The sequence below is a fragment of the Acipenser ruthenus genome, chromosome 49 (assembly GCF_902713425.1).
Source record: "Acipenser ruthenus chromosome 49, fAciRut3.2 maternal haplotype, whole genome shotgun sequence".
NCBI lineage: Eukaryota > Metazoa > Chordata > Actinopteri > Acipenseriformes > Acipenseridae > Acipenser > Acipenser ruthenus.
In genome coordinates, this window is record NC_081237.1 from 5694144 (window position 1) to 5721293 (window position 27150).

The 27150-nt window shown below is 44.7% G+C and overlaps 2 protein-coding genes across 4 annotated transcripts; one reads left to right on the forward strand and one right to left on the reverse strand.

Moving 5' to 3' along the window:
* The first annotated feature begins 144 nt into the window (after nucleotides 1-144).
* LOC117428819 (mucosa-associated lymphoid tissue lymphoma translocation protein 1-like) lies at nucleotides 145-10503 on the forward strand. 2 transcript variants are annotated; one of them, XM_059014998.1, is made up of 17 exons: nucleotides 145-482; nucleotides 1552-1715; nucleotides 2112-2275; nucleotides 2609-2748; nucleotides 3279-3429; nucleotides 3594-3775; nucleotides 4120-4216; nucleotides 4527-4571; nucleotides 4835-4888; nucleotides 5288-5491; nucleotides 5961-6138; nucleotides 6587-6661; nucleotides 6880-7007; nucleotides 7323-7469; nucleotides 7622-7779; nucleotides 8289-8426; nucleotides 9386-10503. In XM_059014998.1, the coding sequence occupies exons 2-17, from the start codon at nucleotides 1579-1581 to the stop codon at nucleotides 9899-9901; spliced, it is 2514 nt and encodes an 837-aa protein (XP_058870981.1). In that variant the 5' UTR covers nucleotides 145-482; nucleotides 1552-1578; the 3' UTR covers nucleotides 9902-10503. The 2 variants fall into 2 exon arrangements, with proteins under 2 accessions (XP_058870981.1, XP_058870980.1); XM_059014997.1 differs by lacking the exon at nucleotides 145-482 and adding an exon at nucleotides 898-1245.
* Nucleotides 10504-16477: 5974 nt separating this feature from the next.
* LOC117428818 (retinal homeobox protein Rx1-like) lies at nucleotides 16478-26320 on the reverse strand. Of its 2 annotated transcripts, XM_059015176.1 has the most exons (4): nucleotides 26006-26320; nucleotides 21952-22419; nucleotides 19713-19966; nucleotides 16478-19133 (listed from the first exon to the last, which is right to left on the reverse strand). In XM_059015176.1, the coding sequence occupies exons 2-4, from the start codon at nucleotides 22238-22240 to the stop codon at nucleotides 18690-18692; spliced, it is 987 nt and encodes a 328-aa protein (XP_058871159.1). In that variant the 5' UTR covers nucleotides 22241-22419; nucleotides 26006-26320; the 3' UTR covers nucleotides 16478-18689. The 2 variants fall into 2 exon arrangements, with proteins under 2 accessions (XP_058871159.1, XP_058871160.1); XM_059015177.1 differs by lacking the exon at nucleotides 26006-26320 and having other exon boundaries at nucleotides 21952-25961.
* Between the last annotated feature and the right edge of the window lie 830 nt (nucleotides 26321-27150).

The following is a 27150-nucleotide window of genomic DNA, read 5'->3' on the forward strand; positions in this document are numbered from 1 at the left end:
CAAAATCAGTTCATTCTATAAGGTGATGGAAAACGTTTGCCATAGCTGTATCTGAGAGGAAAAAAAAATGAGGAACTGGTGACAGAAATATGCAGAAGTTAGTTCTTTTCATATTGTGACGCGACTGCGCCGGTAGCACTTTCAGATCCTCTATCTATCTCGACTGGCTTCCTTTAGATCTGGTGCAGCCTGCGCGCGTCAGTTTACAATTCTACAAAATAAAGTGTCACCAGCATACTTGAGACAGAAACACCCCCGCTCCTCCATGATTATTATCACACAGCCGCTCTGGGTCTCGCTTTGTGCTCTCTTTCTCGGTCTCTGCCCACAACTGCAAGAGACCTTAAAACTTTTTTTTTTTTAAGGAAAATATAATTATATACATAAATCTAACTGCTCGCTAGACTTCTTTATCTGGTCGAAAAAGGCAAATCTCCCGGGAGAGGACATGCAAAGGGAGTGAGCGAAAGGCTGCATCTCAAGTAAGTAGAATTGCTCCACACTGTGTTCTTCATAGGGCATATGCTATTTCTGGCGGTGGTTTATCGTTAGACACACATGCTGCATTTCCTGTTCTTTGCTGTACTGCGCTGTTATCAATTGAACAGGTTCACTTTGGATTTTTAAAAAAAGTTCGACTTGCTTGCAAAAAAATGGGCATTGAATTTTAAATGGTTGCTAAGATTTTGAGTATCAAAATCTACTATTTTTTTGTATCCGGATTGCAAAGTTGCAATAGCACGGTGTAGCGCAGTGGCTCAGAGCTCGCTTACTGTACGGGGAAACACTAGAAAGAAAAGGTGCGTTGCGAATTTGTGAATCCAGCAGGTATTCCACTCCTGGTCTTTGTTCCAACCCTGTTCTAAAGTATTAAATTGAACCAATTAAACCTCCGTCCAGACTCTGCGTAGTTCATGATATCATTTTACCTGCTAAACCTGGAGTGGAATAACCCGGGGTAACTAGCAATGCTGCAGGCTTGACTGCATATATGCACTCTTGCCAGTACTGATATACTGTACTGCCCAGTTACTGTGCCCACAGCATTGGCACGGAAGCACTATACTGAGCGGAGAGGCGAGGTTCACAGGTTGAAGTTGTATTGGGTTGTAGATCTATGGGCTTGTTGTATGTGTGGAGCGGGTGGAACGTGACGCGTTCGACTCTGCTGTGGAGAATCACACAGCGTTGCATTGTACCAGCGCGTAATACAGCGTGCAATACAGCGTGCGTGTGTTTTGGATGGTGAGTGGACATTAAACAAAGAGTGGCCTGTTTGCTATTTACTTTGGCTTGCTATTCACTGATAATAAAGCCACTTTTTACATATATATTACCAGTTTTGCATTTCCACCATGTTGGTGAATCGTATTTATTTATTCGTTCGTTTATTTAGAACAAGGAAATGTATCTTTATATTTGTTGTACTACTTTATTAGTTGTTGGTTTTTTTTTTTTTGGGGGGGGGTTGCAAACAAAAACAACGTATGTATTTTATTTATTTATTTATTTATTTATTTATTATAAATGTACGTATCGTTTCAAAAAAAGAGGGAAGCAGAGAGCCCAGTCCAGGAGATGGAGGACTGCAGTCTGCCCCTGGGTCGTTTGGGAGAGAAGGCTCTGAGACGCCTGGCAGAGATGCTGGACAACCCCACCTGTGGCTGGAGGAGGCTGGCCACGGCGGTGAGCGAGGAGCCCCGTCTGTGCAGCAGGTGAGATGGCAGCAGAAGCCTCACAACACTATCCATTAAAAACTGCAAACTCCCACTCCCAATACCCTACTAGGAGCCTGAGTTAAAAACAGCACAGTGTCTTTAATGGGGTTCATGTTAGGATACTGTTTAGGGATGTGATTTTTAGGCAGTTTATTTAGAAGCTCCCAGTACCTCCAGGTCATCAAGACCATCCATGTGGTGTCTGAGGCTCTCTCCAGGGGTTCAGGTAACCACTAATAAATGGTAAAGATTTGAAACATGGTCTGGTCTCATGCTTCTAGCGTGACAAAGTAGTTCAATCCATGTTGAGATTCATTTGTAACCCTTCCTTGTGATGGGAACTAGACTCCACCCTAATGGCGCTGACACCCGTTCCGTGTGTGTGTGTTGCAGTAAGGAGCTGGAGAGTTGCTCCCTGCAGGTTCTGAGCTCCAATGGCAGCCCGAGCCGGTACCTCCTCTCCCAGCTGTCGGACCGGGCCTGTTCCGTGGGGTACCTGCTGCAGAGCCTCAAGAAGATTGACCACAAGGAGGCTGTCCAGTACCTGACAGCCGCAGGTTCCTGCTCTTCATCTCATTACAGCTAAATTCAGCACAGTGAAGCCTGGGGGAGGGGTGGGGGTGTGGTTCATTCAATGCATCTTTTAACCTGAGAGCTGCAAGGTCGTTTGTGTGCACCCAGCCTAGTAAGACTGCATTTGAGTGTGCTGCAGTTTTGTGCACCTACTCAAGCCCTTATAAAGCGTGTTACAAAACATGGCAAACCAGCTTAAACTATGGTAAATGCATAGTATAGCCACGGGGAAAGCATTGGGGGAGATCTGTTGAATTACCATGCTAATGTACTGTGGTAAACTATTACAAGGGAAGTGTGTGTTGTTGCTGTTGCAGTTGTCGCTTTGACGGAGCCGATCAGAGTGGAGGTGCAGCCTCAGTCCCAGAGCAGCTCCGAAGGGGGGGTGGTCTCCCTGATGTGCCAGGCTAGTGGCCCCCCAGGACTGGGCTACCAGTGGTTCAAAGGGAAAGAGGAGGTAAGAGTCCCGTCTGGCCTCGCTTCACCTACCGGTACCCGTTCAAACACTCGCACTGCTTAACCACTGGAGGGCACCCTTCAGCCACATACTGTACACAAAGCTGTGCAGAAGATGCTTCTGAGGGTCATGCAAATCACTGGTTTATTTGAGAAGACTTTTGAGTTTGTAGCTGACCTGTTTGTAACAAAAGGTGTATGAATCTCACAGCTGTCTCAATGTGGCTTTAAGCTAAACACACAGCAGGTTGTGGACTGCTGTCATACTGCCTGGTGTGGAAACAGTAGGAAAGTGCAGAACAGTAGATACTTTTCAGCTATGTTGGCCTCTCCTGCTCTCTAGTATAGAGTAATATAGAATAGAATAGTACTATATAGTATAAAATAGTATAGTAAGGTATAGTGCTATATAGTATAGAATATTATTGTATAGAATTGTATTGTGTTGCATAGTGCAGTATAGTGGAGCCAGTACAGTTGATAGGTTCCTACTTTCTCCCCTCCTCACCCTGCTCCTCCCTGTCTCCCCAGGTCCTGCATGGTACAAGTTCAGAGCTGGTCCTCAGCCCGCTCAGGCCAGAGCACCAGGGTCACTACATCTGCCGCATTCACCTGGGGGAGCAGTTCGTGTTCTCGCAGTGGGCTCAGGTGCGAGTGTCCAGGAGCAGCAGCCTCAGCTCAGGTACAGCCAGCGGCCAGCAAAGGGGAGCTGCGTGGCTACAAGCGGAGTCTCTGGAAATCGAGAATCTCCTTCACGCAGTGTATCTGCTGTCCTCGATCACTAATCAGTGTGACTCTGCTGTGTGTTGCTGAAGTCAGGTCTCACTCTGTGCTTGTCTATTGCAGTCAGCGGGCTCTTCCCTTCAGCAGTGTCCAGGCTGCAGATCCTCTCCCAGCCCCGGCCCCTGGCTCTGGGGGAGGGAGACCCCTTGTCCCTCGAGTGCGTCGCCGAGGGCAACCCCCCGCCACAGTACCAGTGGTACCGCAACAAACAGCCCCTCCCCCAGGCCCACCGAGCCTGCCTTCAGGTAGGGGCTCCTGTATGAGCTACAGGGGTGTTAAACAGGGCTGTGGTAAAATCAATTGGGGTATATCCACACTTACTGTGGTTTTGTCTAGCTGAAATTTGGCACAGACCAAGCAATGGGTAACACAATAACGCAATCATAAGAAATTCCAATAGGGGGCGCTGTTTAAGCCCATGTGTGCAGATCACACTGTGATTTAAAATCCAAAATACCCAACGTGAACACAAACAGCAAACTGAAAATATCCGATAGGGCCGCCTATACCTTATTGAAGCGCTTTTGAGACGCACCTCCATGCCCGCTCCAGAGGCTTGTATTCTGAGTTTCAGTGCTCTCGATTATAGATCAGCTGTGTTACCACGGTGGATCGGGGCCAGTACAGCTGCAGAGTGTACAACAGCTACCAGGAGCTGTGGAGCCAGGAGGTGCACGTGGAGATCGGTAAGGAACTTGAGAACGCAAGCGAGCTCCTATTAGCAGCAGCTGGGGCGCCTCTGAAAGGGGGTCCCCCGAGTGGCTCACCTGGTAAAAGCACGGTCGTGCGGTGTGCAGGGTGTCATGCTCTCAGGGGAGTGCAAAGACCAGGCACCCAGTCAGTTCAGAGGAACACCTGCAGGGCTGGCCTTTGTCCTCCAGAGGCTGGAAAGAAGGGCTACATGACTCCTCTTTGCAATATTAGACATTGTATTAACTTTGTTGTGTGCTGTGCTGTTAGGAGAGCGTGAAGGAGTTTTTTTTTTCTTTTCCGTAGGTCCTGGCTCTTTTACAGGCCTGCCCTGGGAGGAGGCTAATCATGGTATGTTGTTTCCTCCCTGTGTTGGAGAGATTGCGCTCTGCCCAGAGAGAGATCCATAGTTTTAGTAATGCACAGCTATGGGAGTGAATCACAGACTGCTCTGAGTTTCTGTTCGATGCACCCTGCTCCTCCCTCCAGCAGGGGAGCTCTAGGAGCACCTGTATGTTTCTACAGGCTTATACCGCTGGGGATGCCTTCCTGCAGCGTGCAGCGGGAGATCTCATGGTAGCAAGCAGCTAACCCTGCCCTTTTCTTTCCCGTAGACTCCCCTCAAGCACAGCCGAGCGCCCCCACTCGACAGCTCAGTCCATTCTATGGTGAGTCTGACCGAAGGAAGAAGAGCAGAAAATATATTAGAAAGGATGCTGCTAGAACAGTTTTTTTATGTATTCAGGAGAAATCTGTTGTATCCTGCTCCATAACTATAAAGCAGCCCTTTGGAAGTGCAGAACTACAGAAAGACAAACCAAACTCATAGAAACACAAGTTTTAGAACTACCAACGTAGTCGTATCTCATGCATAACTATAAAACATTGCTGAATTTTAGAAACACTAGAAGAATATTTTCTTCTCAGGTAACACAAACGACCTCTGCGGCAGTATCCAAGAAAAGTAAATGGTTAAAAGTTAGCATATTGTTAAGACCCACACTTGTAATCCGGCCCCTTGACTATTGCCCCCTCTCTCTGCTCTCCACCCTCCCCTCTCGCTCCAGCCACAGACAAGGTGGCGTTGCTGATGGGCAACATGAATTACAAGTTCCACCGGCAGCTGCGTGCCCCCATGGCAGACGTGCACGAGCTCGCCAACCTGCTGCGTCAGCTCCACTTCAAGGTGGTGTCTCTGCTGGATCTGGACAGGCAGGAGATGCACAGCGCTGTGCGCGAGTTCCTGCTGCTGCTGGACAGGGGTGTCTACGGTGAGCGGCGTCCGTCCATCCGTCTGTCTGTCCGGCCGTCCGTCGGTCTGTCTGTCTGCCAATGTGTTTTTCTGCTGGAGGGGTGAGTCTAGGTGAGCGGTGTCCTGTCTTTCTGTCGGTGTGTCAGTGTGTTTTTCTGCTGGACAGTGCAAGATGTTCCGTGTTTGTCCGGTTTATTAATATGCTGTTCAATGCTTACCTATGCTTTACCATGCTTTCACTGCACTTTATTATACTTTGCTTTTACTATAGGAAACGTATAAGGGCAGCATGGCTAAGCAACCCATTCCGTGCACCCCATAAAAAGTGCCTCCTACCTCCCTTCTCTCCATTTAACTTCCATATGGTTCGTGTGTCTTGTCTGTGCCTGTCTATTCATTCTAATGCACACTGCAAAGAGATCCAGAGTGAAGGGCATGTGCAGCTAATGTATTAGTATCTAACGACACCCTGTGGTTTGTTGTTCCAGGGCTGCTGTACTATGCCGGTCACGGGTACGAGAATTACGGGAACAGCTTCATGGTCCCGATTGACGCTCCCGCCTCCTACACTTCGGAGCACTGCCTGTGGGTGCAGGACATCCTGCAGCGCATGCAGGAACGCAGGACGGGCCTCAACGTCTTCCTGCTTGACATGTGTCGCAAACGGTACGGGACCCGCTGCTCACTGCCAGCGGTACCAGGGCTCAGAATTCGGGAGCCCCCTGTATTTAATTTGGGTCGTCGTATAGATACAGTAATTAGGGAGGGGCTAGCCTGTTTAATATGTGCTTATCTCTACCCAGCTGGCTTTTCCTTGCTAGGCTTTGCCTTGCTAAGCTAAAATCTGAAAGGACTGAAAGTGCTCTGCAACATATTCCCACCCCTCATATAAAAGTTTATCATAGTAACAGCATAGCAATGTAATAAAGCATAGTAAAGCATAGGTAAGCACTGTAAACAATTGCAAGGTATGGTAATGCATATTAATAAACATGGCAAACCAAGGTAAACTATGGTAAATGCATAGTACAGCCATGAGAAAACTGCAAAAATACCATGTAAAAATACCTAGGTAAACCGTATTAAATATGTAAGCATATTTTTTTTTCAATAGGAATATGAACGATGACATCATTCCACAGCCGGGGGCCCTGAAGGTCACAGCGAATATAGTCTTCGGATACGCCACGTAAGTGCTCTCAGTTTGGATCGCCAGCTAATAATCACAACGCTTTAACTCCTGAATGGCTGTATTCAATTTGATGGAATCAATAATGATCAATGGGCCCTGTGCTTTTAAGTAACGGTAAACGTCCCAGGAAACCATTGCCTGGTCTACGTGCGGTCAGAAGCTACCGCGAGTACAGGCCGAATTCCTTCCCCTAATTGTGCGCTGTGTGGTTGCAGGTGTGTCGACGCGGAGGCATACGAAGTGAACAAGGGCTGCCTCTCCAACGGGATCTTCATGAGCTTCCTGAAAGAGCGCCTCCTGGAGGACGAGAAGGTCACGGTCCTGTTGGACAAAGTGGCTGAAGGTGAGAGCAGACTGGGACCCCCCCCCCCCCCCAACTCACTTGCATCCATGTCCTCCTGAAAAGCAGTGAGGATCTAATGCTGTTTCTCTCTCACTCTGTGTTTCACTCCCTCTCTCTCCCTCTGTGTTCCTCTCTCCACCTCACTGTGTTTCTCTCCCTCTCTCTCGCTGTGTTTCTCTTTCTCTCTCTCTGTGTTCCTCTCTCACTGTGTTTCTCTCCCTCTCTCTCACTCTGTGTTCCTCTCTCACTCTGTGTTCCTCTCTCACTGTGTTTCTCTCCCTCTCTCCCTCCCTCCCTCCGTCTCTCTCTCTGCAGACATGGGGCGGTGTGAGATCACGCGTGGCAGACAGGCTCTGGAGCTGCGCAGTAACCTCTCAGAGAGACGGGCGTTGAGCGACAGGATCCTCCCTCCGGATTGCGAGGAGGACTCGGCCAGGAACCTGCAGTGGGCCATCGCACACGGTGAGACCCCTCTGCTGCAACTGAACCCGCTGAACCCTGGCCACCACATCACTGAAACACACCTGGGCAGAGCTGTAGAGGAAGCCAGCCAGGGGTGGCCTGGTCCCTGTTGTGAACGCTGCTGATATTGTGTCCCTCCTCTCTGTGTGCAGTTCTCCCAGAGTGCAGGCACCTGTGTTTCGATTGTGGGGTGCGAGTACAGCTGGGGTTCGCTGCTGAGTTCTCCAACATCATGATCATCTACACACGCATCCTGGAGAAGCCATCTGAGATCATCCACTGCGAGACACGGCTCATTGACTTCCCGGAGGTGAGACCCCACACCCCCGGACCCCTTCCCAGACCAGTGACGAGCGGAGATTCTAAATCCATGTCCCACGACTGTCCCATAACTGAGTTGTTCAGTTCTAGTTTTGTTAAATTCACAGATGTTTTGTCTCCTTCAAAAAGTAGGAGTTAATTAAAGACTTGAGCTGAGGCTTTGAAAAGGTGGCTCAATAAGAAGTCTCATGTGATGTTTTTGTTTGACAGTTTCTAGAAAAAGATTTTACTGACAAAAATGCTTGCTATATTCCATTGAAAGTACTTAACCCATAAATTTTTTAATATGGTTAAATTTACATGTTTATAAGCCATTATTAATACAAATACTAGACACATAAGATGTTCTGCAGAACACTCTGCAGATATCTAATTAAAATGTCTTTTTGCATAGTTTCCTGCAGATTTGGACTGATCTACCCATCCCACGAGCCAGGCACTGGATGGCAGTACTAATGAGTGGTGCTGTGTTTTTTTGTGTCATGCTGTGTCTCGCAGGACCTGGATGTGGATCTGAAGATCACCAATCGGCAGCTCCCTGAGGACACAGGCAGCCTGCTCTTCACCGTGGACAGCTTCCAGTTCCCAGAGTCTTCGTGCCTCTACACCCGGCTCAGCGCGCTGCAGAGACTCAAGGTCAGGCACTGTGTCGTCTAGGACAGCTCCGATCGAGATGCAAACACAGGGCCGTGCCAAGGGGGGTTCCAGTGGAACGTGTGCCGTCAGCCGTCCACTTCTTTTCACTCTGCAGGCCCGCCATGCAGCTACCTTCAGAGCTACAGCGTCGGAGGACCACGCAGCTCTGGGCAGCTTACAGGCAGGCCCGCAGGTGCTCTGCAGGGGTCGCTGGTGCGCGGTGAGCCGAGGACACCCTGGCCAACCTAAGCCCTCCCCACCCCGGGTGGCGCTCGGCCAATTGTACGCCACTCCCTGGAAACTCCCGTCCATGGCCGGCAGTGGAATAGCCTGGACCTGAACTGGCGATCTCCAGGCTGTAGGGTGCATTCTGCACTCCACGTGGAGCGTCTTTACTGGATGCACCACTCGGGAGCCCTGTGGTTTTAGGTTTTAACAGAGAAACACCAATAAAACTCCCCCAGAACAAACAAAATATATGAACCCAGTGTTTATCCTATTAAAAAATGAAAGAACGGCAGAGACTACTACACATTGTGTTAGTAGGATGCCTCAACAAATCACTTTTTGGATTCTGAGTCTGGAGGTACTGGGAGATTCTCTGTCTGTGTATTCCTCTATACCTGGTGTTTATACTATAGCAGGCTCAGGACATACGTGACCTAAAGTTTGTTTTTTCTTATCTTACTACATATCAATAGAAATTACTTATTCAGCTGTTACTCCATTTAAGTGCAACCAACCGCTAACTACTGTCCTTTACAAGGTTACTGGGGTTAATGGTTTACCATGTTTCCTTATTTGCCATACATTTCTGCACATGCCTTATCAGTCATCATTCTAAACCCAAGTTACCTTAGAAACTTCTGCCAAAGTCACTTTCAGCAAACTGGTTTAAGATTAGCAACAATACAAATCACCTAACCACTGATCTCCTTTCTGTGTGTGTGTCTGTGCAGAGGGAGCTGAAGTTCTCACTGTGTCTGCAATACCAGTACTGCCACATGGACGAGTTTGTGGAGGAGATCCAAACTGTCAACGTGGGCAAACCCCTGGTGGCCAAACTCAACCTCCACGAGTCCACGCCTCCCCCCTTCTCCCCCGTCTTCGACCTCCGCTCGCTAAGCTTCACGGGGGAACCCTGCAGCAGCCTCCTGCAGTCCTCCTCCTTCACAGAGTGCCTGGCTGGAGGGGGCAGCCTGACCAGCCTGGGCACCTCGGGGGCCTCATCTCTGGGCTCGGCCTCCACCTGCTGGTCCTACCACTCCAATCCAGGGGAGCTCCTGGACCCAGCCTCCCCAAGGAGGGTCAACCTGCCTGAGGAGACCGTCAGCCCCGAGTTCCTGGATCTGGAGGCTCCTAGGCCGCTTTCCGAAAACCCGCAGGGTTTCACTTCCAGCGCCAGCATGCCCTACACTGGCTTGGGAGACGTCCCCTTTCAATTCAGAAGCAAGCAGAATTTTAATAGCTTTTAATGATGTTTGCTGCAGCTGATAGAGCTAGGATGGCATGAAGGCTTAAGATTGTAAGCTATACAGAGTGTTTCTTAAAGCTGAGGGAACAGTGGGTTGAAATCTGGTTCCAGGAGACTGGGAGAGCTACTTCGAGGCAGGTTTGCTGTATCAAACCCTAAGTCCCCTCTGGTGTGCCATACAGTGGCCTGAAACCAGGTTCCAAACCACAAGGGGGCTTTGTGTTCCCTCATCTCGAGAATGCTGATAATTTTAATCAGACATGCAGTGTATCTGTTGAAGCTTAAAAACTAGCAGTGATAACAAAAATACAAATAAAAACTCTGACTGCTATTTAAGGACTCATGCTAGTTTAAGTTTGCCCCGTAAAGTCTTAGTAAATTGTTTTTGCTGTACAGTATTTTCTGTAATTAGTTTTCTCATACTTAGAGGACGATGTGACTTCCTAATAAAAGGTTTTTAAAGGAAGATGATTGATAGCGTTGAGTCACAGACATCATCGAACCTTATTAACCCAACCCCAGCTAACCCCTCAACACCAGTGTAATGTTTACTGTATATTCACCAAACAAAACATCAGGGAATAAACTCAATTATTCAAAGCATTCTTTTATTTCTATTCTTTTCTATTGAGGGTTTTTACCCTTTTCATTTCTACATGAACACGGTGCTGAAAGACACAATCTAACATGGTTGAACTGCACCTCCCTTTACAAGGATATTCACTGATCTGCCTGTTCATGTGAGGTCCTTATTCCCTGTAACGCTGTTCCACTCCTGGTCTTTGTTCCAACCCTGTTTTAAATGGGTTAGTTGAATCAATTAAACCTCCATCCAGACCTTGAAGTAGCTCCGAATCTCATGTTACCTGTTAAACCTGGAGTGGAATAAATCTCCAGGACCGGGATTGGTCACCCCGGGTTTGGATGAGTGTCTATTTATTTATTTATTTATTTATTTATTTATTTATTTATTTAAAGCAGTGTCTGTTTTTGTTTTTCTTTCTTAATGCCCGGAACATTAGGCTAATGACCAGAAACAGCAAAGTATTCGTATTATTATTACAGAACATCAATATTGTAAGTCTGATTTTTAATGGGTCTGATCAAATTAGAGCATGAAAATTGCATTTTTTTTTTAGTTAAACTGTCTGCTGAAATGTTGAGTGTGTGTGTGTGTGTGTGTGTGTGAGTGTGTGTGTGTGTGCGTGTGTGTGTGTGTGCGCGCCCGCCCTCGCGTTATGGGAATGCCCCAGCATGGAGAGGCCTGTGATTGAGAGTGTCGAAAATGGAAAACTCAACCCGATCCTCTGCAACCCTCATCTTCCCTCAAGGTCCATCAGCTGACTTGTCAAGCCTTCAGGACTGCCATCGCAGCTCTGAAGAGCCCTGTATTGATTGAAGCCACACAGTGTTACATTCCACCGGATTTCACTTGGGCAGACTTACCCCGTCTTCCCAATAACTAAATGCAATCATGAAATCAGCTCTCAAGGGAGCATTAGCGTGAGTGCTTTGGGAGGGGCAAGAAAATAGAAATAACATTTTTAAAAAAGGTTCTAGACAAGGAAGGGACTCGGACACAGAACCATGGACCTCAGAAGGCTGTTGGTCTGGTGGACTCTGCCTCTTGTCGTGGTCCCGTTGCCGGTGTACTCGGGACGTCCTGCCGCCAGAACCTTGCGCTTCGTGGGAGCGAGGTCATTACCCAGAGGATACCACTGGGCTGTAGGTACGAGAATATCCACGCCTTGTGTTACTATACGTTATGCACAGGGAAGCTGACTTTATCGGGTTAAACCGAACAGTAAAAACGAATGCCTTGCTGTCCCTGCATGGCATTCTTGACAGTTCGGTTTCTTTATATTCTCCAAAATTAGCTGTAGGGTGACCGGCACCCGCTTGATGGAGGTGCCTCGCGGTGTCAGCTAAACACGCACCTCGCGGCCGATTACAAAGGACGTCATCAAGTCCCAGCATCTCATGAATCAAAACTCATAATGAAATATATGTATGTTTGACCTTTTTTAACGATAGGGCTAATATATTTTAAAAAAAAATAGATTAAATGTGTTATACCTTTAACCTTTACAGCTATAGCCAAAAGCGCTGCATCACCCTGTATAATGAACTAATTTAGCTTCATAAAGTCGAATGAAACCTGCTCAGTACGATAACATATTGAATTGCATACCGCTTTGTAGTTTTAAACATACTTAGAAATACTGACAGAAGTTGAAAAATGCGACATTTCAAAATCTAATATGAAATACTGTACTACTTTTATGGCTTCCGGTAGACTTTGGCGATATCGTTTTGTAGTTTATTTGATTACATTATGTAAAATAAAATATCTAAATTATGTTACTAGGTGTTTTGTTTTGTTTTTTTTTTTTTTTTTTAATTATGTCTCAATCCTAAATTTCTAGGGGATGCAAAACTTCTGGCCCTAGTTGTATATATTGTTAGAAGTCAGTTGTTCACCCTGGCCGTTTTACAGGTCACTTTCTTGGGAAGAGAAGTCTGGCTGCTGGTCCAATGGAGTCTCTCTACCGTCTCATTAACCCCTCGACTCCCAGAGAGCTGGAAACGGCGCTTCCAAGCGCCTCACAGTGCATGCTGCTGATAGTGAGGGGCGTCAGGGACAGACAACCGGGGACAGAGGCGCAGACTACGCAGGTAAGCAAGCTGCAAAAAAAAAAAAAAAAAAAAAACAACAACAACTTCTTACACTGAAAAGAAGTTTTGTGAACTGAAAACTAATACATCTAAATAGGCTTAACATATATATTTCTACTTTAAAAAAAAATCCCAGTAGCGGTTGAAGAATCCCTTCTTCCTCCCCAGGTCTTCGTCTGTCTTCTTCGGCGGGTTGAGCGGCGTGCTGTGGAGCGCTGTCTGGAGCAGCTCGCTGGGAAGCGGCTTCTCAGTGGACCGCCAGTAGCGTTAAAAGACTGACCTTCATTACAATAGAAAGGAGTACGAAAGCCTTCCGTTTACGACACAGTAGTCCATAATGGTCCCACCTTCTATTATATTAACCTGGGCAGCACTTACTAAATATTTAATGAGCTGATTCCGTATAATCGTCCCATGAGAATAATAGCAGCTTTTAACCTCAGTGGTTTATGCATAGTTCACCTCCTAGTCTCTGTAAGTCGCTTTGGATAAAAGCGTCTGCTAAATGACTAAATAATAATAATAATAATAATAATTGCCACGTGTCAAGAGGTGTAAAAACGTATTGGGTGTCGTGTTGCTTTCTCCCCACTAGGTGTCGCTGTAGTACATTGGGTCCCGTGTATGTTATTGATGTACATTATTATTATTATACCATGTTAGGAATTGGACCGTTCGCCGTGGCTTTGACCTGAAATGTCTCCTTTCTCCTTAACTGTACCTTTTCTTTCCTATTAACTGAATCGTGCTATTGCTGCTTTCGGATACATTCACAGTTTCCAAGATTAGAAGTAATCCAATCCAACGCGGGATCCCAGATTGTGTGCCCAGGGCATGTTCTTTATCCCCTGGCTAGATTGTCTGTCAACCCCCCTGTCCTCAATCATTAGAGAAGGACTCTGTTCTCTCACTCCCTGTAACTAGATTACAAAATACTAGCCAATAAGGCAAGATGGGTCTATCTGTCGGACCCTCAGATAGTGAGACACAGAACTGGTGAATGAGTGTGGCAAATAAAAAAACAGCGGGGAGTTACAACAAAGCCCGGTAAACGCATAGTGTAAGCATGGAGAAACTATGGTCAATGTACCGCGGCCTGCTGTAGAGCTATACCTTATCATACCAGACAGACAAGACATACGGTCTCGGTCAAAAAAAAAAAAAAACTGGCGCCAGCCTTCAAACCGGACCCCCTCCTCCCCCCCTGCGACCTCCAATGATGTCATGCGAAAAAGCTGTGTCCCATTGTAAAGCTTCCTTAATCAAACCCGATTAATTCCGCTCGCTTCCCTCATTATCACGGCTCAGAAACGCGTCCCCTGAACTGTACTGCTGGATTCAACCCCGGTCCCTATTAGCAACCTTCAAGGGAGTCAAATAATAGATTACGCCATTAATTAGTAGTTAGGGACTTAATTGTTCTTAATGAGCTGGCGGACCCCCGCCTCCGAAGCGCCTGCTGATGGGTTTGGGAGTCCTGATAGTCCAGCACTCGCCCCCAATTAAACCAGCCGGCGCTGGCGGCTTTTGTTTCTTAAATGGACTTCTTTATGCTACCCTGACAACCCGTCTTTGTCTTAAGAGCCCGGAGCTCAAACAAAAACAAAACAAACTCTACGAGGGCCGGAGCAACTCTGTATTCATCCCAGCGGCTTCGGCAGTGTAAAATACCACAAGACGCTGCAGTAACACAGCTACCCCCCGCGACATCAGCTATGATGAATAGATGTGAACACAGCGCTGCTGAGCAAGCTGGAACACCTTAAGCAGAGACTGATTCTCCGCTTGACCGCATTGCGGAAGGTGTTCCTAATAAAGTGGCCCCGTCTTCAATACTCAAAGCATAGCCCCGTTCTGCCTGGTCCAGATTGCCGTGGGGTGAGTATGATGGTAGTTACCGGTCAGTGCAGTAATCCCAGAGCCGTCAGCCCTCAACTCTCCCAAGCCACAGCGATGACTAATTGGAGGATTTTCCACGTCATTACACCTGACGAATTGCACAATCATCCGGCTGCGAGCGGTACTCGTTTTATTTTTGCTTTCCTGAATACTTAGTGAACAACTTTTTATAAGTGTAACGCAGTCCTTCGCACTGACTGTTCGCTGTGCGCTGTATGTGTGTTTGAACTCCGGTGCGTGAATTATCCATTATATAAAATTAAATAAAACGCTGCAGTAATCCATGTAACTAATACAGAATAGCATATTAAAGGTATATAATAATCTATGGTGAATGTATTTCTAAACAGCACGGCCAATTACAGCATGAGTACATTGTTGCCTTGCAAGTTTTTATGATGTTAAATATAAGCCTTCTCTATTGTACTCTTTTTATAATGTAAAATGCAGACTGGTGTAAATGCTTTGAACATATGTCTATAAGCAGGGGTGGAAATAAGACTCCCATTGCATAGCAGTGTGATCCATCCCTGGTTTTACTCAGAGTTTAATGAGACACACCTGAGCTTGTTACCTATACACACTGTGGCTAATCAAGCTCATAGTAAAATCTGGAATGGGTGGAACTGCTATGCAGTAGGAGTCTTATTTCCATCCCGGATATGTGTCTGATTAAACACAAAGTGGTTCGCAAAACTGTTTTCAGGACTGTTTTTTGAAAAGCGTTTAAGAAAATGTTCTTAGGTTAAAGAGTTAATCAACGCTTGCAAAATTTTAAATAAGATTCAAACCCTCTCTAAAGCAGACGCAAGGGATTCCTGAACTGTAAACATGTTTTTTAGAGTGCTGTCCATCAAGCTGATTTCCCCAGCTAAGATCAAGCTGAAAAAAAAACCCAGCAGCCTGCTTCTACTAACAACAAGTAAAATGTGTCAAAGCGCAACACTTACCAAGTAATACAATTAAGACTAGTCCCTCACCATATCCTTTATCCACCCCTAAAGCCGTGTGAGCTGTGTGTGTGCGGTAATTGTCATGGGGGGGGGAATAAAAGCAAAACCAGGTTGGAGTTTGCTGGTAAATCGAGGGGGTTCCCCCACGCTCCATCTGTCTCGGAGCAGAGTTCACATGCTGCTAATGTAATTACTGAGAGCGAACTGCGTGGAGCATGTGCTCCAGTGGCCAGGCCTGGGGGCAATTACCCAGCCAGCAGCCCCGATTTGAGGGCCTCCCGCCAAGGCACTGACTGACTGGAGTGCTCATCTTCCTAACAGCCTGGCACCGGACCATGAGAGAGAGAGAGATGGGAACTGCACTACTGTTTCACTGGACTTCCGCTTACAGACCCCCTGGATGATTTGAACACCCAGTTTTGAATAATGTAGGGCAATTTAAAGGGAAGCTTTCATTCCCTACCTGCTTAATGTCATGTTTTGCGCATACTTACCAGCTAATCCAGCAAAAATGTATTCTGAAAATATACAAATGCTGCACACTCAAGCCCATAGGTTGAACCCTTCTGCATGGAAGCCTGTGCAATGCTAATGTTCTTCCCCACAATCCGCTTTCAGGAGTCTTTTCAGAAGCAATGTGTAGGCCCAGGCTGCTGGCACAGCATCTCTGGACCTGGCACTGTGTCCAGCTGGCACCCGCCCCTCCTCCTGGGTGCGGACTGGCGACCCAGCGCACCCCAAGCGAGCGTCTTAACCACAATGCAAAAATGTCGGGCTCGTCTGCATTCGTGGTTTTGGAGCTTTTAAACTCATCCCACCGACAGGACAGAGTCCGTAACGGCTGTGTATCACACAACGTTGCCCATTACAATAGCACGCATGCTAATGCAATGGTATTGTAAGGTTATCACATTGCTCTTTCTCAAACTTGTCTGTAAGTGAATGGGATAGTGAGGAGGTTGATTGTGTGCAATGGGACCGTCACAGCTCCAAAGCCGGGCCCATTTATAGCTGTAAGTAAGAACCAAGACATTAAGATCAGAGATCTGTTAAACTAGACTGTTTGTTTGTTTTATTTTGGAATGTTCCCATCCTTTTCCAGAACGTGGAAGACAACATCTCAGTAGAACACAATTCTAGAACTACAGCAGATAAAGCAAAAAAAAAACAGAACACAGAAATACAATCGTATCTGCACACAAACTCGGGAAAAATAACGACTCCCTTTCCAGACCTCCACTGTAATGTACTTTTTGTTTTTCTTAATCACATGATCCTTTGGCTTAGCATTGGTCCAGTCTGTTCGATGCTCTTCTCTGTATCTTAACTATGCTGTTAGACCCGGTCAAGGCTGTCATTTCCTCGCATATTACCATTGACTGTTTTGTCCAACACACACTGTATTACAATATCATCAGGAATGGTATAAAACTAACCAACACCCCCGCAAGAAAGAATAGTATTCTTTAGAACTGGAATGAAAAAAAAAACATCTGCACGCTTCAATGGGGTCCAGATCAGAAAACTAGCCGTTAACGTCTGGATGAATTAGTTTGCAAGCTGCCTGGACTGGAAGATAGCATTGGTTGTAGTGCTGTGTTTCCACAGGATTGACACAGCCTATCCAATGTATAAGAACCGCAGGTTAATGACACTTGCTGGTAATCAACGCATGCAGTTATATTGTACGCTGACTATGTATTTAACAGGACAGTGTGTTACAGTATCAGGATGAAGGTATCAGTCCAGATCCACATTGGACCCTTTGCTGGTCACTCTGTGACCTGGCTTGACCTGGCTTATGGCTCTAAGCTATCTCTTGGGTCAGGGTATCTGAATGGGATTCTTGAATTATACCCTTTCCACTGCCCGGAGCCCGCAGTGAAAAAGAGGCATCAGGAATTCAAAATGAGATGTCAAAACAGAGTGACACCTCCATAGGGGTGCCTATTGTTAAAATATATATACAGAATACATTTTACAGGTGTTCAGATTTATTAACAAACATATTGTGGACGGACAGGAGTAATGGGGAGCATGGTGAGCGAATGATGATCACTCTTAATTCTAGTCTACACTTGAACTATATCCCTGGAACAACAATATCCCGACAAACTTCTCCCACTAATCTATTTTCCTTTCCTAGTCGTAGAATGAAACTAAGCTCTTTTTAATATAAGGGTGCGAGGTACAATTCTTGTAAACCTCTAATTAACAGTTACAAAGTTAAGAGTTCCTTCTGTTACATTGAAACACCACAGAAATAAAAAAATAACCAAACAGCTCACATCTTACCCACTCTGCCCTGTCTAGATTCTTGTCCAGCTGTCCATAGAAATCAAAGTTTAATTTACCCTTGGGTAGGTTTGCCCAACCCTTAGCTGCACTTAAGACAGAAGCCATAAACATTCGCTACAGCAAAAGGTATAGCTGTTAGATCTAATCCTAATGGCAAATCATAGCCTTTTAATGAGCCCCTTTTAAGAGTAAAGATACAATCTAACAATGTCTGAGAACACAAGTGCATAAATTCAGAATTTAAAAGGGCAATGAGCAAACTGCTGGTGGGTGCTTTTCCTCACCCCCCTGTTCTTTATAGCTCTTAGGGAGTGGGGACCGATCTATTTCTCAGTGTAGAGGGGTAAATCTGGGTGACTTTACTAAAAACCTTCCCGACTCCCCCCCCCCCCCCATGTATCAAATGGATTGTTCACAAACCACCAGCTTCTTTTTTTTTTTTTTGAGACAATATCATTTGCATGTACATTCATAGCAGAGCTGAGCTGAAATCAGATGATTGCATTGATTCAGAAGTCCAGTTAATTCACAGGAATCCACGTCCTTTATATACATCGCTTTCAGCTTTTTAAGTCTAACCCCTTAACCTCAGAACATTTTTAACACAGTCGTCTCTCCGGGAGCTGGCTTCAAACATCCAAACAGCATCAAAATACAATTCCTTAGGCATTTAGGTTTGAAAGAGATGGCGTCTAATGCCAGAGCACAGCTGCCCTAATGTGGAGGATTGACTGAACGGCTGTCTCTTGCGTGTAACTTTTCTTACATTGGTAGATGATTCCAGAGGGGGAGGAGGGGGGATAGCAAGTCTTTTTCTCTTATAAATTTCTTAACATTTTTATTTCAACGTCATTTGATTTTTTTTTATAATAAAAATAATAATAATTGTATTGTTATTATTATTATTTGTATTATTTGTATTTTAAAACAGTTTTGTCTGTTTTAATCCTTCTGTCCGGTCAGTCAGATGGGCAGCCAGGTTTTGTCCATGGACTGAATGTGTTCCTTGGCTTTCATCCGCAGGGCAGCGATACTGGAGCTGCGCTGGTCCACGTCCTCCAGCGGATACTTGTCCACGAAGGTGGTCGCGCACTGGTAGGGCGGGGGTGCCATGTGCTGCATGCCCTGCGCCATGGCTGGGGGGGGGTTGAGGTAGGAGTGGCTGGGGTACCCCGGCTGCATGCCCTGCGGGGGGCCCATGAACCCAGGGATGCTGTGCACTGGGGTGGCGCTGGACAGGGGTGAGGTGAGCCAGGGGTCCAGGGGCAGGGAGTTGCTCATGGGGCCCATGTTGGCGGACATGGGCGGGCGGTTGAAGGACAGCATGGGCGAGTCGTGCAGCTTCATGGTGCTGGCGTCCATCTTCTCCTGCCGACGCCACTTGGCACGGCGATTCTGGAACCACACCTGCAGCAGGGGGAGGTTAGGAAAGCAAAGGTTAGAATAGCACTGCGGTGGAATGGAGGGAGGGGCGTGCTGTATGAATACAAGAGATATTTTAGCTAGACTCTTATACCTCGTTTCCATGCACCACCCAACCCAGGTTGAAACCCTACTGCCCCTGAGACTGCGTTTCCATGTTCACTTAACCGACCCGCATTGGCTGCCAATCAGAGCTGCCCCTGATTTTTCTGACCCCTCCCTCACTATTTGACCAATCAAGTGACGAGTGGGCGTAAACATTTAATCCACATCCAGGGTGAGCCGGTTTCTCTGCGCTTTAATATTCTGGTAACAAAAAGCGCCTATGAATTGTTAGGACTAGCGGAAGCAAAGCAATAACATCTTTTCAGTTTAGCCACAAGCTTGTTGGGAAAAACCGGCAACATCACTCAACTCGGGGAGACCGTCAATGGGGGTTCAGGAGGAGTGTGGGAGAACCCGGATCAGCTTGGATTCGAGGTCACTCCGTGGTCATGGAAAGGAGGTATCTTTGTGGTACCCTCCCCTCCCTCCCCTCCCTCCCCTGGCTCGGACGCTCCTCACCTGGACGCGGACCTCGGGCAGGCTGACCTTGGCAGCGAGCTCCTCTCGGCTGTACACGTCGGGGTAGTGTGACTTCTCGAAGGCGCGCTCCAGCTCGTGCAGCTGGTACGTGGTGAAGGTGGTGCGGTTGCGTCGGTGCTTCTTCTTGGGCTGCTCCTCCTCCTCCAGCGGCTCGGGAGACTTCCCGTCACTCTCCATGCCCTTCCGCAGCTCGCTCAGCTCCCCCTCGCACTTATTGGAGAAGAGGCCAGAGTCTAGGAGGGAGATCCCACAAAAGTACAAGGTTAGCTCATGTGAATGCAATAATACATGGAGTTTAAAACAGTGTGCTTGCTGCATACTTGCATAACCATCAACATTTGACAGATGAAAAGAGGCACACTATATTATTATTATTATTATTATAAGGTTTAGAGCACATTGAAGCTAGTGGTTTTGTTTTTTAAACTATAAAAACTACACATTAAAAACATACAGCTACAGGCAGCAATGCAGTGTTATATTTTTCCGAATTGATCAGTGTTTATTTTATGGAGGAGGTTTAGTTCCTTGAGGTAATAGTTGCATTCATTTTAGTACTTTTTTTCTTGCATGTTTCGAATTCTAGTGAGATTTCATACAAGAGCCTCAAGTTTGTTTTAGAATACTTAAAATTACAAACTTCCGAGTCTTGGTCAGGAGTTCAATTAATCAATTTAGAAGAGGGTTGGAACAAAGACCAGGAGTGGAATACCCCTCTAGGACCGTGATTGTTAAAGACAGAGATGTGTCCCCATAGTTTTTTTGTGGACTCCTTATTAACAAAGACTTCATGGACAAGACAATAAAAATGCAAACAGGGTTTACAACACAAAGCAGTAGTAAAATGTGCAGAAAATGCATTACAAATCCATGACAGGTACAGACTAACATGTGCAAAATCCAGCCTGGGGTGGGCCAGTGTCTCACAAGCTTAATGGCTTTCCCTTTTGTGTGGAAATGTCAGGGCCCTGCCTAGCACGTCCCACCTCTTCAAGCCAGTCTGCAACTTGATATCCGCTGCCCAGTCACGAAAAAAAAAAAATACTCAATTAACTAATGAGGGCAGGTTTTTAGATTGGCTGGTCTTCCTCTCGTTAAGGGATCAGTGCAAAGCCACTGCAGAGACAGGGGTCGCTACATGTGCTGTCAATCTGTGACACCGAGACAAAGGCAAAGGTCAACCGGGACTAATGATGCTGCTTCCTGGCCCGTCAGTCTGTCTGAACTCCTGACTGGGGGATTAGGAACCTGGCACCCCAGCCTGTGTTAAACACAAAGGCTCCAGGGTCCTGTCAAACTCCTGACTCCCGCCCGCCCCCTCCAGACTGAAAGGTAGAAAGGAAAGTTTATCAGTTATCTCCTGATTGAGTCAGCTTACAAGGTAGCAGTACTGAGAGACACAGTAGCAGATAGCAGATATCAAAGGCTGTGGAGAAGCATGCAGAGGCACCAGGGCCACCCCTCTTTAAAAGTTCAGTGGCATTATTACAAGCTCAGTGTGCTATACTGCAATGAAAGCATAGCAGATTATCTTTAAAAAGGGGTAAAAGCATAGTCAAGAATGATTCAAGAATGTGATTGCATGTGACATGCAGGGAAGCTTGGTGAAAGCAGGGGAAGCATGGGAGAGCAGAGTTAAACCGGGGTGTTGCAATAATCTTTAGATTTGCATTTACACTGAAGTGCTCCTTTATAGCAAGGGCAGAAAAAAATGCATTGACGTGCTGCAGCTGCAGTCCATCGTGCATGTGCGCAAAGCAACAGGAACTCGGTTTAACTCCCCTTAGTTTATCACTGTATTTTTGCTCTGTATATATAAGCTCCTGAGATCTACCAAGATCACCATCAATCCAAGAACTAACCAAGCTTAGCATCTGAGGCCTGACCAGAACATAATCCAACAAGTAGTGGTCAGCCGCAAACCTGAAAGATCACAAGACCAGCCTATATCAAGATCCAAGAATTTACAAGGGCTGACCCTGCTTAACATCTGAGATCTACCAAGATCGCAATCCCCATAAAATACAAGACCAGCTCCATCAATCATACAAGCACTGAACAGACCCTGCTTACTGAGATCTGAGCAGCTCAGAAAACAAGAAGATAATCCGAGCACATCGTATATCATAAACATTGGAACGTCTAATCAACCAGCCAGTGGGCTGGGCGCCACGCAACCTGGGGACCAGCAGATCAAGGGGCTTTCTCAAGTCCTTACCATGGAAGGCTGCATGATCAGAGTGGTCCCTGAGGGAGGAGAGGTGTCCGTAGGGGTTGGTGGGGTCTGGTTTCCCCGGGTCGCCCAGACTTTCCATGCCAGATTTGTGGGTCCCCGGGCCCCCAGGGTTCAGGAGGGGGTCCTGGTCCTTGCTGAAGCCCAGGATGACGTCAATACTGTGGACGCGCCCCCCCACCACCGCCCCTCCAGCCTTCACCATCTCGTGAAAGTTCCCGGGCGAGAGACAGCTGTCGTCCACCATACTCATGGAATCCAATGACAAATGCATTCAAACACTGGGATTCAAGCAATCTTCCAGCCCGGGAAAAAAATATTTATATTTATATTTATATATATAGAAGCTTTTGCTCAAAAGAGCAATATCTAAATTTATATATATTTTTTTTTTCAATTGTGGAATATTTATTATCCCGTCTGTTTTTTTTTTTCAATGCCTCTTCAATGAATCTGAAACAGAATGAAAAATATATTCACTGTATTTTACACCAGCTTCATCTTCACATGCACAGTACAGCACGGTGCTCTCCTGAGTTCTCTATACTTGGGATTGCTATAGAATATTCTAACAGCAGTTTAGCATTGTAAACATCAGCCAAGTTTATCCACAGTAAAATAATACAGTGAAATCATATTGTAATCATGATAAGAAAAAACATGGTAAAGTATAAAGCAGTTTTATCAATCGTTTTAACTTGCACCAGTGCAGTGAAAATATTAAAACAGCTATTTGGGTCATTCTGTTTTTCTTCTGTTACAGAGAATACAAGTGCATCCCTCTGCTCTGTGCTGGTTGCTCTGAAGTGAATAACTTTTTTTTTTTCTTCTTTGATAAAACCCTCCAGTCCAGGGCAGGCTCTTATAGACGGCCTGTACAGAGCAGAGGGAGGCTCTTATACTCGCCGGACTGTACAGAGCAGAGGGAGGCTCTTATACTCGCCGGACTGTAAAACAAATCGATAATGCATTTTAAAACTCTTTAAAAAAATAAACTGGGCTTTTTCAATTTAAACTAAAGGTTTGTATAGCCTGTCCAGAGTGAGACGCAGTGAGTGTAATCTGGTGACCGTGTTTTCCTGGTTGTATTATAATAGGTTATTATTAATGCATTAATTTTGTATTGTTTCATTATTATTATCCTAGTATTTGATGCATTTTATTATATGGGGTTGGTTGTTTGCATTTATATTTATATATGCCTCATAAATTAATTAATACAAATGCAGCAATTATTAGTACCAGCAATTCGATAAATATGAAGCGAACAAGCTACGATCGGTCCAGGTCCCCTTTATTAAATTGTATTAAACACAGCCCCTAGTAAAAGACATTAAAAGCAACCATTGGCTAATCAGAGGACTATATGAATGTATTATTAATAAAAGCAGATTAATTTCCAATAACTACAGAACAGATGTCTTGGCAGAAAATTGTAAAAAAAATAATTGCGTATTGATGTAAGTAATCTGTTTGTAATTACAGATAAGCGTCCGTTGTTTTTTTTGTTTTTTTTAATGGCTCGTTATATAGGCTGAAAAAACTGTTTCTGTAACACTGGCACATACTTCAAACTTGTATTTCAATTTGATTATCAATGGAGAACGTAACTATACTTAAATAAAATAAAACAGTATTTTTTTTTTATGGAGCTGGTTCCATAATTAATTGATGATTCTTATTTGGAACCCCAATAAATAAGAGTTCCGAGAAGGAACCACCTCGTAATTCTACAGTGCACAGTATTTCTGTATACGCCGGGACAGCGTGTTTTAAAGAGGGGCATTTTATCTCTTAAGTCCTCGCCACATATTATTGGATGAATGCAACAGACCGGTTAACTCCATTATCAAAATGCTTAGCAAGTAACTTACTTGGCATTAACGTTGCTAACAGGTTAAACGAATTTTAGTCTAATATAATAATATAGCAGGTCAAATCCCTTTTTTTGCACGCATTAAAAATGCATTAGTCAGAGGTACAGCCTCGTAAGAACATTACACACTAATGATCTTTCCGTTTGTGGAGCTAATTTGGAAAATCTGCTTTGAAGTTCTCTGATATAGTGTAGGTCTGGCTACGCTTTTTAAATGCGTTGCCAAAAAAATGTAACTATTTTGAACTGGGTAGCATTTCAAACTCAAGACATTAACACGTTTGAATGAGGCTTAAATGTGTAGATTTATTTATAATCCGTGTGTGTTTCTTTTTAAACAGGGTCAGATTTGCTAAGCTTTTGCAAAAGTAAAAAAAAAAAGCCTTCTGCGTGTTAAATGATGGGCCGGTTCATTTAAATTAGTATCCGTCTACTGGCAAACATCAACCGTCTTACCTTATCAGAATAACAAATGCACAGACCGACCCTGATCCGAATTAATGTACAGCATCTGCAACAGGTGTTTTCTGTTCTTGTTGGTGCAGGGTTTGGATGAACGCGGTTTAACATCACGGGATATATGCTTGAATACCATATAGTGCCAGCTATACGTGTCTGTTTGCTCACGGCTTACAGTATTTCTCTATGCCATGGGCAATGCAGAAGGCTTTTTGCAAGCTGCGTATTTTAATGAAAATATGCACAGGCTTACAGAATCAGTCTGTAAAATTGTTGTACAGAAATAATCGAGATGAACCGAATGCATCGGATACTATGATTCAAGTTATAATCAATAATCAGGGACGATTATATATACAAAACTGGAATGTACTTCTTCACACTATTATTATTATTATTATTATTATTATTATTATTATTATTATTATTATGCGCTCCAAAAAAACAGTGTTCAATTATAAACCAAAAAGGTGTGTCAAGATTATCTGTGCAGAATTGTTTTTACCAAATCTTCATAACAAATCTATGTCACATTAATGTTCTTCTCTGTATACGTGTTTTCCAGCGCCATGATTAAAACACAACAAATGCGTAATTGCTGCACGGCGTCGTATTTTTATTTGCAAAATTAACGAATCGTTTATTTAATGCTGTTAAATACTACTGCGTTTCCACAAAGAATACAAAAATACAAAGAAAAAAACGATATAAAAGTGTAGAACATTTATCACCGATTTGAATAATATATAAGCTTTTGGAAAATAATGTATTACACACAAGTCTGTTAAATATTCAATGCCCATGTGCACGACTGTTAAATGTTTTACAATTAAAAAAACGTAGTTTTTGTGACGTGGCTGTTGTTTAGAATGGAAAACGTGCGCTAAACAAGTTTATTCATTTAATCGATAACTATAAAAATTGCTGGTATATAGCAATACTGAAACGTATACAAGCCAGTGGCACACGTTTCGACTGTGGTTTTAACGTTACTGTATGATTATGTATGAAGTTATGCACAAATTACCAGCACATCTGTGTTTTATTTTTAGTTAAACGTTCACAAAAATTGACAGTCCGGATTAAACAATTAACCTCAAGCAACGTTATGCGTTAAAAACTCAGACCCTCCAAGTTTAAACATGTTACACCGTAGAACCAACTTTAAAATAAGTTTGAAAAAAGTGTCATATTATAGAAAATAATTCCCTCGAAGCATTGCTGTGTTGAATCGTGTCTCTATCAATTCTGCATTGTCTTCTGTAATGATGCCTACAAAATGATCTTCTGTAACGGTTCTGCAAACTTCTCCCCCAAATCAAAGACCTTCCTTCAATAGATACACGCATTTATAAAGAAATACACAAATAAACACATAGTTATTTAACCTGTATATCGCTTTTAACTACTTTGCTAACGTTTTAATTTAATTTGTCGCGCCATGTTCTCTATCAATGAAAACAACAGTATCCTACAATCATTTTTCAAACAAAAGTGATATTTGGGTAATGTTCATGACCTCGGTAACTTTGCCCCCGTTAAATACATCGCTGTTCAATACATGCAATCGTACAAAGCCGCAGGCCTGTAAATTAATACGAAATCATAATTCAATATGTAAGCTGAAACGGAGGAGCATTTTCAAATTACCAGGCACTAGAAAAATCACATTAGTTTAATAGGAAACGCATCGAATTACCGTACCCCCGGCTCTGAAACTCGTTCTCTGGTTTTGTTGCGTTCTCTTTCCACAGCAGTATTCCCACTTGTTTTGACTAAACACTGGCCCCCAACTCTTTGTGGTTGTATTTCTTTTTTCTCCCCACTTTGTTGCTGGAAGTCAACTTTTGTTTCAAGATCCTCCCTGGGTGTTCATGTGTATTTCCTTTCAGTCGTTCTAGCTTCAAGAAAGCAATTTATAATAATAATAACAATAATACGAGACCGAGGAGGTTTTTGTCGAATCTTTTCTAAGCCCTTCAGATGTCAATTGAACATGGAAGAATGGGAACAAGACGACGAGTGGATTAGAGGGGTTTATTAATTGCGGGCCTTCCCCTTTAAGAATGACTGACAGTTGTTTTCTGGGGAAGTAATTGCTCTAAATGTAGCTCCCGTTGTCCCGACAGGAGGGGACACAACTAATGAAACGGGGACAAGACTTTCATTCAAAAAGAAAAACAACTAAAAAAAAACAACTATTGTTTTTAGAGACAAAACGAGCCGCACAACGTTTCTCGCAACTCCACTACCCAACGCTCGTTATTCCAAACAGAATGAAAAAAAAAATGCTGTTAACACTGACCTGCGTGGAGAACTGTATAAAACACACACGCACACGCACACGCACACGCACACGCACACGCACACACTCTTATATATAGTGCAGTCTTACAAACTCCTTTTTTAAGAGAGTCCTGTGTGGGCCCTGGACGATACTACTGTATTCGGACATCACAAAGTTATATAGAAACGCACCTATTAAAACACTGCAGCAGACCTACAACGTAAAGCACACAGCTAACACCCTAACACCCACAGTTTACCATGCTTTCCAGCTATTTTTACATGCTTTACCATACCCCTCAGTGCTTTGCAGTGCGTACCAATTCTTTACAATGCTTTCGCTGCACTGCATTACACTTTGATATGCATTCAATACGGGAAACTTTTATAAGTGAGGACATCCCTGTTTAACTGTACCTGAAGGAAGCTTTGTTTTAGTGAGCGCTATATCGGTCCAATCGATAATAGAGATACCCATTGGAATTAGAGCGCTAAATCTAAGGCTGCATGTTTGTAATGTTTATGATAAGGCTCCAGTATATTATATATTAAACTTTGAACTA

Coding starts and splice junctions, on each gene's coding strand:
- LOC117428819 (XM_059014997.1), top strand. Junction 3,776..4,119: donor CCCACCGAGCCTGCCTTCAG/GTAGGGGCTCCT, acceptor TCTCGATTATAG/ATCAGCTGTGTTACCACGGT. Junction 6,662..6,879: donor ATAGTCTTCGGATACGCCAC/GTAAGTGCTCTC, acceptor GTGTGGTTGCAG/GTGTGTCGACGCGGAGGCAT.
- LOC117428818 (XM_059015176.1), bottom strand. CDS start 22,240: ATGCATTTGTCATTGGATTCCATGAGTATGGTGGACGACAGCTGTCTC. Junction 19,967..21,951: donor TGATCATGCAGCCTTCCATG/GTAAGGACTTGA, acceptor TCTCCCTCCTAG/ACTCTGGCCTCTTCTCCAAT. Junction 19,134..19,712: donor TGCCCGAGGTCCGCGTCCAG/GTGAGGAGCGTC, acceptor CCCCTGCTGCAG/GTGTGGTTCCAGAATCGCCG.